This window comes from Manis pentadactyla, chromosome 7, assembly GCF_030020395.1.
Source record: "Manis pentadactyla isolate mManPen7 chromosome 7, mManPen7.hap1, whole genome shotgun sequence".
Classification (NCBI taxonomy): Eukaryota; Metazoa; Chordata; class Mammalia; order Pholidota; family Manidae; genus Manis; species Manis pentadactyla.
Window position 1 is genome coordinate 238,529 of NC_080025.1, and position 16,244 is coordinate 254,772.

Here is a 16,244-nt window from a genome sequence, read left to right on the forward strand (position 1 = left end):
ACAGGGATGCCCACTCTCTCCACTGTTATTTAACATAGTACTGGAGGTCCTAGCTACGGCAATCAGACAAAATAAAGAAATACAAGGAATCCAGATTGGTAAAGAAGAAGTTAAACTGTCACTATTTGCAGATGACATGATACTGTACATAAAAAACCCTAAAGACTCCACCCCAAAACTACTAGAACTGATATCGGAATACAGCAAAGTTGCAGGATACAAAATCAACACACAGAAATCTGTGGCTTTCCTATATACCAACAATGAACCAACAGAAAGAGAAATCAGGAAAACAACTCCATTCACAATTGCATCAAAAAAAATAAAATACCTAGGAATAAACCTAACCAAAGAAGTGAAAGACTTATACTCTGAAAACTACAAGTCACTCTTAAGAGAAATTAAAGGGGACACTAACAGATGGAAACTCATCCCATGCTCGTGGCTAGGAAGAATTAATATCGTTAAAATGGCCATCCTGCCCAAAGCAATATACAGATTTGATGCAATCCCTATGAAACTACCAGCAACATTCTTCAATGAACTGGAACAAATAATTCAAAAATTCATATGGAAACACCAAAGACCCCGAATAGCCAAAGCAATCCTGAGAAAGAAGAATAAAGTAGGGGGGATCTCACTCCCCAACTTCAAGCTCTACTATAAAGCCATAGTAATCAAGACAATTTGGTACTGGCACAAGAACAGAGCCACAGACCAATGGAACAGACTAGAGAATCCAGACATTAACCCAGACATATATGGTCAATTAATATTTGATAAAGGAGCCATGGACATACAATGGGGAAATGACAGTCTCTTCAACAGGTGGTGCTGGCAAAACTGGACAGCTACATGTAGGAGAATGAAACTGGACCATTGTCTAACCCCATATACAAAAGTAAACTCAAAATGGATCAAAGACCTGAATGTAAGCCATGAAACCATTAAACTCTTGGAAGAAAACATAGGCACAAACCTCTTAGACATAAACATGAGTGACCTCTTCTTGAACATATCTCCCCGGGCAAGGAAAACAACAGCAAAAATGAACAAGTGGGACTATATTAAGCTGAAAAGCTTCTGTACAGCAAAAGACACCATCAATAGAACAAAAAGGAACCCTACAGTATGGGAGAATATCTTTGAAAATGACACATCCGATAAAGGCTTGACGTCCAGAATATATAAAGAGCTCACACGCCTCAACAAACAAAAAACAAATAACCCAATTAAAAAATGGGCAAAGGAACTGAACAGACGGTTCTCCAAAAAAGAAATACAGATGGCCAACACACACATGAGAAGATGCTCCACATCGCTAATTATCAGAGAAATGCAAATTAAAACTACAATGAGGTATCACCTCACACCAGTAAGGATGGCTGCCATCCAAAAGACAAACAACAACAAATGTTGGCGAGGCTGTGGAGAAAGGGGAACCCTCCTACACTGCTGGTGGGAATGTAAACTTGTTCAACCATTGTGGAAAGCAGTATGGAGGTACATCAAAATGCTCAAAACAGACTTACCATTTGACCCAGGAATTCCACTCCTAGGAATTTACCCTAAGAACGCAGCAATCAAGTTTGAGAAAGACAGATGCACCCCTATGTTTATTGCAGCACTATTTACAATAGCCAAGAATTGGAAGCAAAATAAATGTCCATCAATAGATGAATGGATAAAGAAGATGTGGTACATATACACAATGGAATACTACTCAGCCATAAGAAAAAGGCAAATCCAATCATTTGCAGCAACATGGATGGAGCTGGAGGGTATTATGCTCAGTGAAACAAGCCAAGCGGAGAAAGAGAAATACCAAATGATTTCACTTATCTGTGGAATATAAGAACAAAGGAAAAACTGAAGGAACAAAACAGCACCAGAATCACAGAACTCAAGAATGGACTAACAGGTACCAAAGGGAAAAGGACTGGGGAGGATGGGTGGGTAGGGAGGGATAAGGGGGGGAGAAGTAGGGGGGTATTATGATTAACATGCATGGGGGGGGTAGGAGAAAAGGGAGGGCTGTACAACACAGAGAAGGCAAGTAGTGATTCTACAACATTTTGCTATGCTGATGGACAGTGACTGTAAAGGGGTTTATAGGGGAGAGCCTAGTAAACATAATATTCATCATGTAAGTGTAGATTAGTGATAGAAAAAAAAAAAAAAAAAAAAAGGGCAGTTTCTGTGTGGTAACCTCCAACGAGTTCTACACAAGGGTATAAAGGGCATATAAAAGTGTAGGCAAAGGGTCTGTTTGTGTTTATACAGAGGATCAAAGCCTAATTGGGCAACCCCGAAAATGAACTAAGATACGATATGAAAAAGAACTTCCAACATCTGCACTCTCTGGAAGACTCATGCCAGAAGATGATCATCAAAAAACCCCAACAAAGATCCACGCACTGCTACAGCTGTAGATGCACTCATCCCACCAGCTCCTGGACTTGCCATGGGAATGAGGAAGGAGATATCTAAGCTGGCCTGTGCATACAGTAAAACAACAAAATTGGACTGGATCTATACTGTTGGTACTCAACCAAGAATTTGGAGAAGTGCAAATTGTAGCGCTCCAAAGTCTTACAACTACAAACTATTTACTGTTAAAAGAACATATGGCATGTGAACAGTCCCCAGGAATGGGTTGTTTTAATTTGTCTGATTTCTCTCAGACTGTTCAAGTTCAGTTGGACAATATCCACCATATCATAGATAAGTTTTCACAAATGCCTAAGGTGCCTAACTGGTTTTCTTGGTTTCACTGGAGATGGCTGGTAATTACAGATATGCTTTGGTTATGTAACTATACTCCTATTATGTTAATGTGTGTGTGCAATTTAAGTAGTAGCTTAAAACCTGTACATGCTGAAGTTACTCTACAAGAAGATATATCAAAGAAATAATCAATCTTCCCATGTTTTCTTCCGCCTGCTACTTCTATAGCTTTTCTTCTTCCTTCCTAATTACAACCCTTAAATAGAATTCGTGCCTCATATCAAATTTACCGAGTATCATAATTCTTCCAAGTGGTAAAGATACCTCAAGACAAATGCTGGGCATAGAAGCCACAGGGCATAAATATGCAAAGAAGTAAAAAGCTAACTTTTTCAAACAATAAGGCTTCTCTCTCACTTACCAACTTCACATTTCCCTGTATGGCCCCGGAAGATGACTGGTTAGCCAGAGACGGGTAAGATTCCTCAAGGGAGGAACAACCTAAGACAGGCACAGTCGCAGGGGAGCCATCAGGTGAGAAACTGGGGATCAACAGAGGTGAGGCTTAGAACCTCACCCCCCCGTTCTGAGAGAAATGTTCTGCATCCGTGGATGTTTTATTGCCCTTGTCTAGCTTGGATTAACACATAGTCTACAGGCACACACCTGATCATCTACATGTGCTCTCTTACAACACTAAACTATGTTTTCTACCTTTATCTTGTATCTACCTACCACTTCAGCATTTTATTAAAAATAATAATAATAAAGAGAGAAATGTGGTATCCACATATAAATCAAGTATAAAAACCAAATGAGTATTCATATTTGAACTGACTGTTTAGAGTTCATAATGCATGAGCAAAACCGAAAGTTTCTGTGATGACTGCCCTTGTACTGTTCACTATGTAACTTATTCATTATGTAAGAATTTGTTCTACATGTAAAAACTTGTTTGTTATGCCTCAGAAGATTGGAGACTGACAAAAATTAGGCTTGGGGTGGATTAATGATTGTGCATTGAGCATTGACTCCCCTATACAGAATTTTATTGTCGTTAACAACCATTTGATCAATAAATATGAGAGATGCCCTCACAAAAAAAAAAAAAAAAAAAAAAAAAGGACAGACTTCCAATGGTAAAATAAATTAGTAACCGGGATGTAATGTATAGCATAAGGAATATAGTCAAGATATTGTAACAGCCTGGTAGGGTGATAGCTGGAACCTAGAATTATGTATATAAATGTTCTACCACTGTGTTGTACACTTGAAACTCATGTAATGTAATACTGTGTGTCAACTACCCTTCAATAAAAAATAATTATTTAAAAAAAAAAAAAAATTTTATACTGATTACAAATTAATATAATTAATTGTATGGTATACTGAGTTTAGAATACTGTATAAAAATTAATTTCACCCTTTTAAAAAATTGTTCTCATGTAGCTACTAGAAAATGTCTGCATTATATTTCTACTGGGCATCACTACTGTATCCGGCAAGTAGTACACTCAAGCCTCCTTTTAAGATTAGTTAACTGGATCTGAAGTGTGAGTGATTTACCTATGATCATTTTCCTTCTCATCTGACTCTGACTCTTCTTTTTCCCCTTCCCTCAAATAATTCCCATTTGCCTTTAGCTGACAAAAGTAGATCTGATTTAATTTCTGATTTTGCTCATATGCATGTCCAGTAAGACTAACCCTACAAAGAAGTATTTACTGATACCAAAATGAATCTGCATCCAGAAGGGAATCAGATCTTCTAAACCTGGAAAACTCTTATTCTTCCTTCCAGACCCAGTAAAAATGAAACTGCTGCAATTCCTCCCCTGACTTCCTGCTTTAATCCCTCAACACTAGCCATGACTGTATGACAGCGCTGGTGATCAGGTGGTGGCACTGCTGGAAAATCATGTGCCTAGTCCCTTCACTTCATAATACTGGACCAATGTACACAGCAGAGGACATAAAGGCCTTTCTCTGTGGGGTTTTCGACCTAAAATCTGGATAACTCTTAAGAGAGATAACAAGTGCTTTCTAATGTCTATCAAATGAGTAAAATGCAAGAGGTCAGCATCACTACAAATCCAGCTGTGTTGATGTTTGAATTCACCATCATTGCCACCCTCTCACACCTCTTGCCAATTTGCATCCCACTGGCTGAATGAACATGGCCATCAAGTACATTCTAGGGTGCTAACAAAGATTCTCAGGTTGAGACTAGTTGGGAAGAGGGCTCAGAAGAGCCTCACTAAAGTTTCGCTAAGGAGAGAGTCTTCATCACCACCGAGTAGCTGTATGGACTTTCCAAGTCACCCTCCTGCCTTGTGACTGGTTTCCACATCTGGCAAATGGTGGCAATAATCAATGTCAAGGGCTACAAGAGTGCCTAAGCCCAGCAGACAATGAACGTGGGAGTTTACCCTTATCCCAGTTACACAGATGATAAATAAAACCTCAGCTTTTCTAGGTCAAGTGGCTTGCAACAGGTCCTCTGGGTACTACATGGCAGAGGTGAAACTCATTGTACACCAAAAACCAACATCTACCTGCAAGCTACCAGACTGTATCTTCATGGAAACGCAGTTATTCTGACTACAAGTTAGTGCATCTAATCATTTAGGCTTATAAACATATGAAAAGATATTTAATGAGAGAAATACAAATTAAAACCACATCCAGATTATGACTTTTCACCCGTCAGATCTAAAGTTCTGTGAACACATTACATCGTGCCATATTGACAAGACTCATTTACTGCCAGTTGAAATGAACATTCCACAACCTCTTTAGGACGCCAATTTAGAACTTCCTATCAAAATTACACATGCATGTGGACTTGACCTTACTGGCTCCACTTCTAGAACTTTATCCTCCGAGATATGTAATGACTTCAGCACCATGTTTGTCACAGAGACTAGAACCTCCTCCTAAAGGTCATCAACAGGGAATAGGTTTTTCAAAAGTCTATCTATACCAGGAAATACAACTATGAAGCACATGCACAAACAGAAGAATGAAGAAGCTCTTCAAGTATCATTAAGATTCAAAACATATTGCTAAGTGAAAAGAGCAAGCTACAAGTGTTCAAAAGTCGTTAACTGAAGCCCACACTATTCCCAATGTGCCCTGCCCCGCAAAAGAGCGCTAGGCCTAGAGCATCTCTCTTCTGAACTTAGAGTTCACACAAACCAGCATCTAGTTTATTCCCCCATCCCCCAAACACCACTAAAGCAAACTCCAGCGGAGCGCTGGGCCAGAATGATTCCATGGGGCCTAAACTAGGCTTCCTGTCCCTTGGCTCCTATCTTCAAAGCAAATTTAAAAAAAAACAAAAAAAACCTGAAATGTTCCAATTGGGGGTGGGGGGAATCTTGCATAATGTCTAAGCCTTTTAAATGTTTTAACATGAAAATATGCCAAAAGTTCTCTGAGATTTGTTTTTAGGCATTACTTTAAAGCTAGCTGAATCCCTATGCAGTCCGGCTTGGAGCTCCTAAAAAGAACCAGTCTAGACCACCTCAGCGTGGAGTGTATCTCTACATTTCCTTCTCCGCTACCACATAAAACTCTGAGGGGCGTAAGTTTAAAAAAAGGCTCAGATCCTAAATACCCATCAGAAGAGGCCCAATTAGGTAAATGCAGCAATTAGTATTATCCAGCCTTAAAAATGAATATTTCAGCTGCAATGCTGCAACAGAAGTGTTCCATGATACAAGCCAAGGTGCAGAAAAATGTTTATAATGGGAAAGCAACTTTATAATTAAAATATACATTTATGAATAAGCATAAATGTTTCACTGGATTGCTATACAAAAAAAGTAACAATACTTCCCATTATGAAGTGGAAAGAACTTAAGATCTAACATTTAATATCCAGAAAACTTCTACAATATGCAAAGCAGTTCTCTTAAATAAACATTACTCATTAAAACTTGTCTCTCCTTGTTAAATGATTGCAATGAGTGATTCGCCTTATAAACCTGTTATATTTTAATACAAAATGGATATTTATGACAGAAAAGACCATGAGCTCAAAGAAACAATTTTTTAGTGTTAAAATAATTTAAAACAGTTAAGTGTTTCTTAAATGCAAGTAATGATTTTGAATGCCTCACATTTCAAACTTATTAAAATTTAGGATTAAGCCATTTTTTTCTTTAAAAAAAAAAAACAGATTACAGCTGCATGACCTGATTTTCAAGAAAGCTGAAATGCAAACTAAATATGATATGAATGCAAACTAATACCTTTCTAGAATAAGGCAAAGTATATTCTCAGCCTGCGCCTTTATTACAGAACCAGCTGACTGATTTTTTGGGGAAGTGGGGGGACTGAAAGACAGAAAATGAAACAGAACCAAGAGCTAACAGACCCAGGAAATCCTTCTTGCATACTAATTCCTACTTCTTTCAACTTTAAAATAGAAATTTGTAGGCAGAAGTTTTATGGTAGCCTTGTCATGAATTTCAAAATTTAATTCTAAGAGAAGCTGACTTTGGGGTGAAGATCAATCCTCCTGAAGGAATTTTACCTAAATTTAGATCATGGCTAACTTGTCACAATAAAAAATGTCTATTTTCCTATGCCAAAGGTTTTTAAACACATTAAACCACAGATATCCTTAATCGGGTAACATAAAAACCACAGTGAAATCTCACTCCTAGAAGATAACATGGGAAAATCCAGATGACTTTGGGTTTGGCTCTGACTTTCGAGATACACCACCACTGACATGAGAGAAATACCTGATAACCTGGGCTTCATTAAGATTAAAGACTGCTACTCTGCAAACACTGGCAAGGAGAAGACAAGGCACAGACTGGGAGAAAATATTTGGGAAAAATCTATGTGATAAAGGATTGTTATCCATAATACTCAAAAACCTCTTTAAAACTCAACAAAAAAACAAGCAACCCAATTAAAAAAAAAATGTGGCAAACAATCCAAAAACATACAGATGGCAAATAAGCAGGTGAGAAGCTGCTGCACATCATGTTATCAGGAGAGCACAATTAAAACAATGAGACACCACTACGTACACACCCGTCAGAATGGCCAAAACGTAGTGAGGATGCGGAGCAACAGGAGTTCTCATTCACTGCTGGTGGGAATGGGAAATGGTGCAACCACCTGAAAGACTGGTTTCTTACCAAAATAAACATATTATCATACAATACAGCAATCACACTCCTAAGTATTGATCCGAGTTAAAAATTTCCATAAAAACCTGCACACAGATGTTTATACTAGCAATTCACAACTGCCAAAACTTGGAAATAACCAAGATGCCCTTCAACAGGTGAATGGATAAGTTGGTACATTCAGATAACAGATTTAGTTAGTATTCAGAGCTAAAAAGAAATGACATCATGCTATTGAAAGATGTGGGGGAACCTTAAATACAGACAGACTACATGAAAGAAGCTAATCTGGAAAGGCTACATACTGTGTGATTCCAACTATGTGACATTCTGGAAAAGACGAAACTATGGGGACAGTAAGATCTGGTGTTGGCTAGTGCTAGTGCAGGAGAAATGAATGAGTAGAACAAAGAGGGTTTACTGCAGTGAAAATAGTCTGTGACACTATAGTGGTGGGTATATGTCACGTTACATTTGTCAAATTCTACAGAATGTACACCACCAGAAGTGAATACTAATGTAAACTATAGACTCTGGGTGATCTTGATATGTTAAGGAAGGTTCAATGATCACAACAAATGACATGCTTATAGTGGGGTCCAGAGGGTATACGGGAAATCTACTTTTCACTCAACTGTTCTGAGTACCTAAAAAACAACATCCAAGGAAATATAAAACCACCACCTCTCCCACACACACCTAGAAAAAGATGACAATTCCGTAAACCAAAAGATCAGGAAACAAAAGAACTTTAGTAAATGTGTTACTAAATGGTTTAATCTAGGTGGTGTATACATGGGTGTTCAATTTCTTAGTCTTCCAACTTTTCCTTATGTTAGAAATATTTAAAAATAAGATGAGGAAAAGAAAATAGGTTTTAGGATTCATTACAAGAAACGGAAGCAGAACATAGGTTTAAAGAGTTCATCCAGAAACAACAATATTGCTCATCTTCGACCACTAGTTATTTACAGCTTGTGGTTAAAATTGTAACATTTCCAGAATATCTCACCTGGCTTTATTACGTCTGCTAAGAATAGGCATACAGTGGAAAGAAGTATGGCTTTACTGCATTTGCATCATTCCTCAGGGGTGGAGAAAAGTTCATCTCCATACCAATGGGTAATTACCTGGGCAGGGAGGGCTTATCTGTACCTGAGAGGTGAGGCGGAGGGCCGGTTTTGCTGCTGCTTGATGGGCCAGACTGCAGTTTTGAGCAACAAATGGGTTTTAAACTTTATTTCTCCCTTTGACTGATTTCGGTTTTTAGAGGTATTTTGCCCCAGGATTTCCTCTCCCTGGACTGACACTTGGGGCAGTCGGCAGGGTTCCTCTGAACCCAAAATCTGTTATAAGGGGTGTGAACTTTGGGACACCCCACGAAATGATGGGGAGAAGTGGTGCTCGTGCCAAGGGACATGTGTCTACACTCGTGTGTCATGGAGGCACCACCACCGCTGCTGGCCGCACCAACCCCAGCCCATGGCCCGAGCCTAAGGCTAATGCTTCTGCCACTGCTTCTGCTCCTGCTGCCAGACAGAGCCTGGGCACAACTATGGAAAGGAGCAGAGGTCCGGGTCACCTTGATAGAGAAGTAACTGGCTGCTGTGTACATCTTGCTGGCTACGGGGCTCACTGCAGAACAGCACCAACCAAGATAATAACCACCTATCCCATCACAGGGTGGGTGCAAGACTGGACCCAAAGTCCATGGAGTGGTGTGGCACAGACACCTACCGTATACCATGTGACTGGCCACTTGCCTTTGCCATCCCCAGGGAATGATGAAACAGACGCATTGGCCCAGGTGCGCTGGCTAGAAGGAAAGTCTGCTTCTGACATGGCCCAATGGTGGCTACATCACCATTTGTTGCACGTGGGGCAAAAGACAATGTGGACTGTAGCCCATCGGTGGGGCTTGCCATTGACCTTTGAAGAAGTCAGCCAAGCCTGGAAGGAGTGCACTGCACGTTGTGCAGATCAGCAACCCACCAAGAGGGGCCTAGAGCGTTTCTTTGCAGCCTATGGTCGGTCACCGGTGATTGAGAGCGATCAAGGCACCCACTTTATTGGTCATGTATTGCAAGGATGGGTGCAGCAATTAGGAATAAAATGGATGTGGCCCTGGACATTTCAACACATGGACTGGCAATGGCTGGCTCTTCTGGCACCTTGGGGAAAAGGTCTGGAGGCTGGCCTCCTGTGTATTCCTGGAGTAACAGCAAAGTGGCCCCCCACAATCATGGTTATTTGCTTCTACAGTCCTTGTGTCCTGGATGCGCCCTCTGGCTGCAGCTGCTGCGTGATGGCTGGAATGCAGGAACTTTGGACTTAATCTGCATGGGACTTTGAACCTAGCTGAATCCTCTGGCTTAAGAATTATAACTGTGTTGCTGTTGTCAAGAAAAAAGTGCTTAAAGAGAGGCCTGACTTTGTTGAATGTTTGGTAAAAGTTTTGTGAGCAATCTAGCATGGTAGTTAGGAATGAGTAAACAAGTGTAGAAACGTATTTTGTGCTTAGTGAGAGATTGTGCTGTAAAGTACATTTACTTAATCTGAATAGGCTGAATCCTCTGGCTTGAGTATTATCAAGATTTTATTGCTGTTGCTATTGTATGTTATTAGATAGGTTCGAAGAGGGGGAATGAGTAAATTGTAAGGAGAGATTTCTGGAGGGGTGGCCTGTGGGTAAAATTGTTAACATTTCCAGAATATCTTGCCTGGCCTTAGTACATCTGCATACCAATAGGCGTTCAGTGGTGGAAAGAAGTGTGGCTTTAGTGTATTTGCATCATTCCTCAGGGGTGGAGAGAAGTTCATCTCCATATCAATGGGTAATTACCTGGGCAACCGAGAGGGCTTATCTGCACCTGAGAGGGGAGGGCCAGTTTTGCTGCTGCTTGGGCAGGAGAGAGATGGGCAGGACTGCAGTTTGTGAGCAGTAAGTGGGTTTTAAGGTTTATTTCTCCCTTTGACTGACTTCGGTTTTTAGAGGTATTTTGCCCCGGGATTTCCTCTCCCTGGACTAACACAGCTTTAAATAATTCTGTAACCACGCATAAATTCTCATTACATTTAAGAGAGCTGCTGTTTAGAGTTAACCATAGAATTTTGAGATTCACAAAATAAGAAGCAGGGTAAGCACTTTAAACGCACCAAATCCATTTCCCTGAGGTGTAAAGGGCATTTAACTCTTGTAAGAAATATCAAGATGAAACTACTTGAGTCCTAGGGAAAGTGATTTTGCCCCAGTGGGCAAGAAACAATCTCATCCAATCTTTCTAAGTCCTGGGAAGAAAGATGCAGATCTTCATAAACTTCCATACAGCTTTAACAGCAGCAGGAGATTCCAAGCATTTAACAAAAAAAATAAATTTTATGAACACGGTCATAAAAATTTTTTTAATTAAAGGACAGTTGACTTACTAGTTTCAGGTGTAGTGATTGGATAATTAGGTGCATATGAAATGCTCACGACGGTCCAGTGTAGTTACCACTGTCACCAAAGTTATTACAATATTGTTGACTCTATTCCCTATGCTGTAAAAGAGTCGAATTTCTGACCTAAATTTCATTGCACATTGAAATACCGCAGTCCAACAGAGGGGGAGGGGTGAAGCCTGTGTAATGCATACAGGATCCACCTGGGATCCTTTCAAATTAAAAAATTCTAAACATTCCAAGCATATCTCTGAATTTGCAGGGCCACGGTCTTTTGATTTTCAGCATAAAGGACAGGTCATCTGCCTCCTTCCTCCAAACTATCAAAGGTTTAAGAAAAGGAAATATTTGTTATCCAAACAAGCACTCAGCCCACTTGGCATGCTGCTATGGTCACCGAGAGCTTTTATCTGTACGGCCCGGCCGCCACAGCTCCCAACCGCCCAGGACCTGCCCGTTATCTGCCCCGGACCAGGTCCACCTCCGCAGGAAGGCTCCCGGGTGCTGTCCCGGCGTCCGGAACCGACAGGGAAGGGTGAGGACGCGGGGCTCAGCGCCTATTAACGCGGGGAGGTCAACACCCACCACGACGGGGCCCGGCGGCCCGGGCCTCAACGACTCACCCCATCTCTGCGCCCCCACTCCAGCGAGCCGCCCGCGCTCAACTCCCAGTGGCGCGCCTCCCAGTCGGCGCCGCCCGGCCCTCACCTGCGCGCCCCCCACCTGCGCCCCCCTCACCTGGGCGCCGGCCGCCGCCGCGGCTGCGGGCGGGAACTCCCCGGGCAAGCCGTCCTCCTCCTCTGGGGGCTCGTCCAAGAGCACCCGGCTCCGGCCCAGCTTCCACATGCTCCGCAGGGGCCTCCCGCGTCCTGGCGTCCGAGTGCGGCGCCCCTCCTCTGCCGGCCTTCGGTGCGCGGACGCTCGGCGGCGACTCCTGCGGGCGGGCGCGCCGGAGTGGAGCCGGGCGGGGCGGGAAGGGCCGCCTTCCCCGCCCGCCCGCCGGACCAGCCCCGCCCCTCCCGGCCAGCCCACCCCGCCCCCACCCACCGGGCCCAGACCCCAGGCCACCAGGCGCACCTCCACGCAGGCCTCCACCACCCACCCCGCTGATCTCCACCCACCTCCACCCAAGGTCGCCGCCCTCTCGGCCGCGGACCTGCCCCCGACCAGGACCCCAAGAGAGAGGCTCCCCTCTTGCCACCCAAGTCCTCTCTCGTACGGCCTCCGCAGCAAGCCCCCACCTCCAGACCCCCAAGCCCCGCACCCCGCTTCACCCCACCCGTCCCCAACCATGCGCTGACCTCCCCACCCCCTTAACTCGAGCTCCTAATCCCGGGCGCACCACCGTTCACCCCGCCTCTCCCGCTGGGACTCCCTGCTCCACCCCGGGTCGACCCTTACCCGGCCTCCTCGCCCCGGCCGCTCACCTGCGGCGCCCGGCTCACCCCAGCACCCCTTATCCTAGGCTCCCGCTTCAGCCCGAGACCTCCCAACTCCGGGCCGACCCCGCACTCCGCATCCACCTCACCTCCGTTCCCCTAACCCGGCCCGCATTCTCTAGCCCCCGCCGGCTCCTTCACTCTGGGCCTCTCAACCCAGGCACCCCTCACCCCGGGACCCCCGTCACCCCGGGATCCCCCACCGCAGACCCCTCGCTCCGGGTCGCCCATCCCTTACCCACTCACTCCGGGCCCCCCAGGCCCTTATCCCCCGTCACCGCAGGCCGAGCCCCCCCGCCAGCCGGCTTGACCCCTCACCCCGGCGGTGGGGCGCGGCCAGTGCGCCGGGCGGCGGCGCGGAGGCGGGGCTGGAACCTGGGCGGTTGGCTTCAGTCACCATGGCTACCGCGGCCAGACGCGGGGTGGTCGCAGTGCGCATGCTCACACCGCTGTACCGAGGCGCCCGGCCGGGTCAGGTAGCAGGCGCGGGGCCCCTGCGTGGAACCCAGAGGTCGTCGCGCCTCCACCGCGCGGTTCCCGGGTGGGTCCCGAGGGGTCACTGCACAGACAGGTTTGGGAAGGCGGGGGTACGGGGACCTGCGAGTGGAGGCTGGCCGGCTATGTTCCCGATTAACCGATGTGTGGAACCTGGGCTCGGCCCACATCTCTGCGAGGACTTGCTCAGACGTCGCAGAGGGAAGCAAGTGGGGCTTTCTCAATATCCAGGGCATTTCTCAATATCACGTATTTAGGGCAGCTGGACCCGACCTTGCCAGGACAGACCCGCGCCCCGGACCCAGCCCGACTCGGACGGCCCGCCTTGGGCCCATTCCCCCACTCGCCCGCCCAAGAATCGGCGGCACCCATTGGTCACCCCCATCCCAGCGCATGCCGTGGGCCGAATTGCATCAGCCGGCCGCCTGGAAAGCAAGACCGTGGGGCAAGAAACCCAGGAAGCCCCACCTTACATTCTCAGGGAGTCAGAGGATCATGAGATGAAGTCACCACACAGACTTCCTCCTCCTCCGGGCCCCCAGGTACCTCTGGGCCCACCAGGCACAGATACTACAAAATGACATAAAACCACTGAGCACTTACAGAAGAATACTTTACCCCCAGCAGGAATTGAAGAACTCCTCTTCATAGGAATAAGAATGTTAAAGTCTTATATATTCACACCTTTGCAAGCCACATCAGATAAACTTGGCTTTCTGGTCTGGATAGGCTTAGGGAATTAGCATGCAGATAATGAACAATGCTCAGCCTATGCCCTACAACCCACGCCTTAGTAAGGGGTCCCACTAGGGACTGTCAAAATAAACACTGCAAGCACAAACATTGATAAAAGTCAAAACCCATAAAACAGAGGTTACAAAACAAAGCCAGGATCCAAGCACAGCCCCTTCAAGGACACTATAAACAAAACGTGGAAAACCAACTCAGAACAGTTCAACAAATAAAGGATCCCTTTATTCTTGAGGAGAGAGGCCATGTCTGTGCCCAGACTAGTCAAGCTGGGATGTCCGCATTTCTGTGCTTTGAAATTCCTTGTACGTTAAACTTGTAACCCCCAGCAAATCCAGGATGAGCTGGAAGGAGGCCGTGCTCACTAAATAAGAAAGCTGAATTCCAGAATATGTTAAACAACATTTCACATTATTTCTAGGAGAGCTGGACAGGGAAAGCTATGTAGGATTGTAGGAGGTAGGAGGCCAGCAACCCAAAGCACAGTAGCTGACGCAGGTAGGACAGACAGCTGGGCAGCAGGGAGAAGCAGGTGGTATCCTCCTCTGGGACCAGCAGGCACTCTGGAATCTGAGAAGCAGTTCTCTTGATTTCTACGACTGGCTGCTGTCTTCATTCATTCACCACATACGAGTCTTACAAAATTATGTTATGCTAAAGTTTGTAAAAGCTGCACTTTACACACTCCAGTGTCACAAAGTACAATTTTTTACACCTAAGAATTAATTTCTGTATCCAAAAAGGCATGGTTAAAGAACCTTCCACTTATTGAGCCCTTCGTGGGAGGAAGCTACTAATTTTAGCCTGAATTTCCTTATTGGTTAACAGAGCCCTTGAAAATTTGCTGGTGGAGACACTTAACAAATATCAGGTATGCCATCCCTGTCTGAAAACTCAGTGAGATTTTACTCTGGCAACATTAACTTTAAATGAGAGTATGGTCTGGGGTATCATACAGAACTTTTTAGCAACCGAAGCTATTTAAAAATGAAGTGAACTGCCTCACCAGACAGGGAGTTCCTCATCTCAGAAGGTGGTAGAGCAGAGGCTGGTGGGAAGGGGGCATTTGGACTCCCAGTCCTCTCCAACTTTGGAATCATGTTATTCCAGTGAGACTGACATGTCTCCTCTCTCATTCCTCAAATGTCTATGAGCCAGGGAGGCAGGTGTATCCAACCACTGTGTGAGCTCCCACATCCTGGTGATCACACTCACCATGTCAAAGACCATGCAGAAGTCATTGCCTTTCCTGTGATTACTTTAGATTGATGTTGAGACCACCATTGATAACATCTGGAGAACTGAAGTATCTGTAAGCTTTAAAAGCAATATGGCCTTGAAGATCAACCTTCATATCCTGATATATTGAGATTTATACCTAATATCCTCCCACTCGTGTATTTGTACCCCTTAGTGCAGGTGTATGTTAAAGCAACATCCTGTGCCCTTACGTTTTCTAGACCTTCTCTAATCCCTCTCATATACATTCTATATCCAGCATAGTGCTAACAAAACATGCCAAATAAATACTCACAAATTGATCAACTAATTCTCTCAATTAAACCTGAAGACCTCACCTAATACTGAGTGCTTACAAGATACCAGGCATTCACTAGTATTTTATAAACAGTATCTCATTTAACAGAAAGAACACAGAATTTTAAGCACATTGACCTGGATTACAATTTGAGCTCTATTTAGAAAAAAAAAGACTGAAAGGATTTGCACAAAACTTTAATACTGGTGACCTGTGGGAAGTAAGCTTGGGGGACAGAGTGAGAAAATTCAACTTCTGTTTATGTAGTTACATACATGAAATATTAAAAGTATATATTATATATCATGTCATGATATATATAGCATGTATAGCCTGAGGGGAATTGCTCCCAGGAAAGTTCACTCTGGACCCAGTGAGACCAAGTAACAACAACGGAACATTAGTGGTAAAAGGGTTTATTCCAAACTTTATTCTCATGGTGGCAAGTCGAGTGCTGGAATCACACCTGCCTCTGGAATATTCGCAGTCCAGCTCCATCTCTGCCTCCAGCCAGAGCATTGGACAGAGCTCTTTATAAAGTAACACTGACAATAATGGCCCATTGCCAATGGGTGTGTAAGCATTCGTACTCATTAGGTCAATTACATCATCAAGTAGTTTAGGGTCAGGTGAGGATCCTGACCATAGGAACTTCCATTTTCCCTACACTCCACCCCTCCAGGACTCTTGCCTCACCATCTATGTG

General features: G+C 44.3%; 1 protein-coding gene across 2 annotated transcripts in view; it reads right to left on the reverse strand.

The window, feature by feature from the left end:
- TDRP (testis development related protein) overlaps nucleotides 1–13,110 on the reverse strand; it is a 57,843-nt gene extending 44,733 nt beyond the window's left edge. The window contains exons 1-2 of one of the 2 annotated variants that reach the window (XM_036898210.2): nucleotides 12,995–13,110; nucleotides 12,056–12,251 (exon numbers count right to left, since the gene is read on the reverse strand). In XM_036898210.2, coding sequence (XP_036754105.2) covers nucleotides 12,056–12,163 — 108 coding nt within the window. In that variant the 5' untranslated portion in view covers nucleotides 12,164–12,251; nucleotides 12,995–13,110. Of the gene's footprint in view, nucleotides 1–12,055; nucleotides 12,286–12,994 lie in introns of those variants that run through there. The other variant, XM_036898211.2, reaches the window with a different exon arrangement.
- Nucleotides 13,111–16,244: the final 3,134 nt, after the last annotated feature.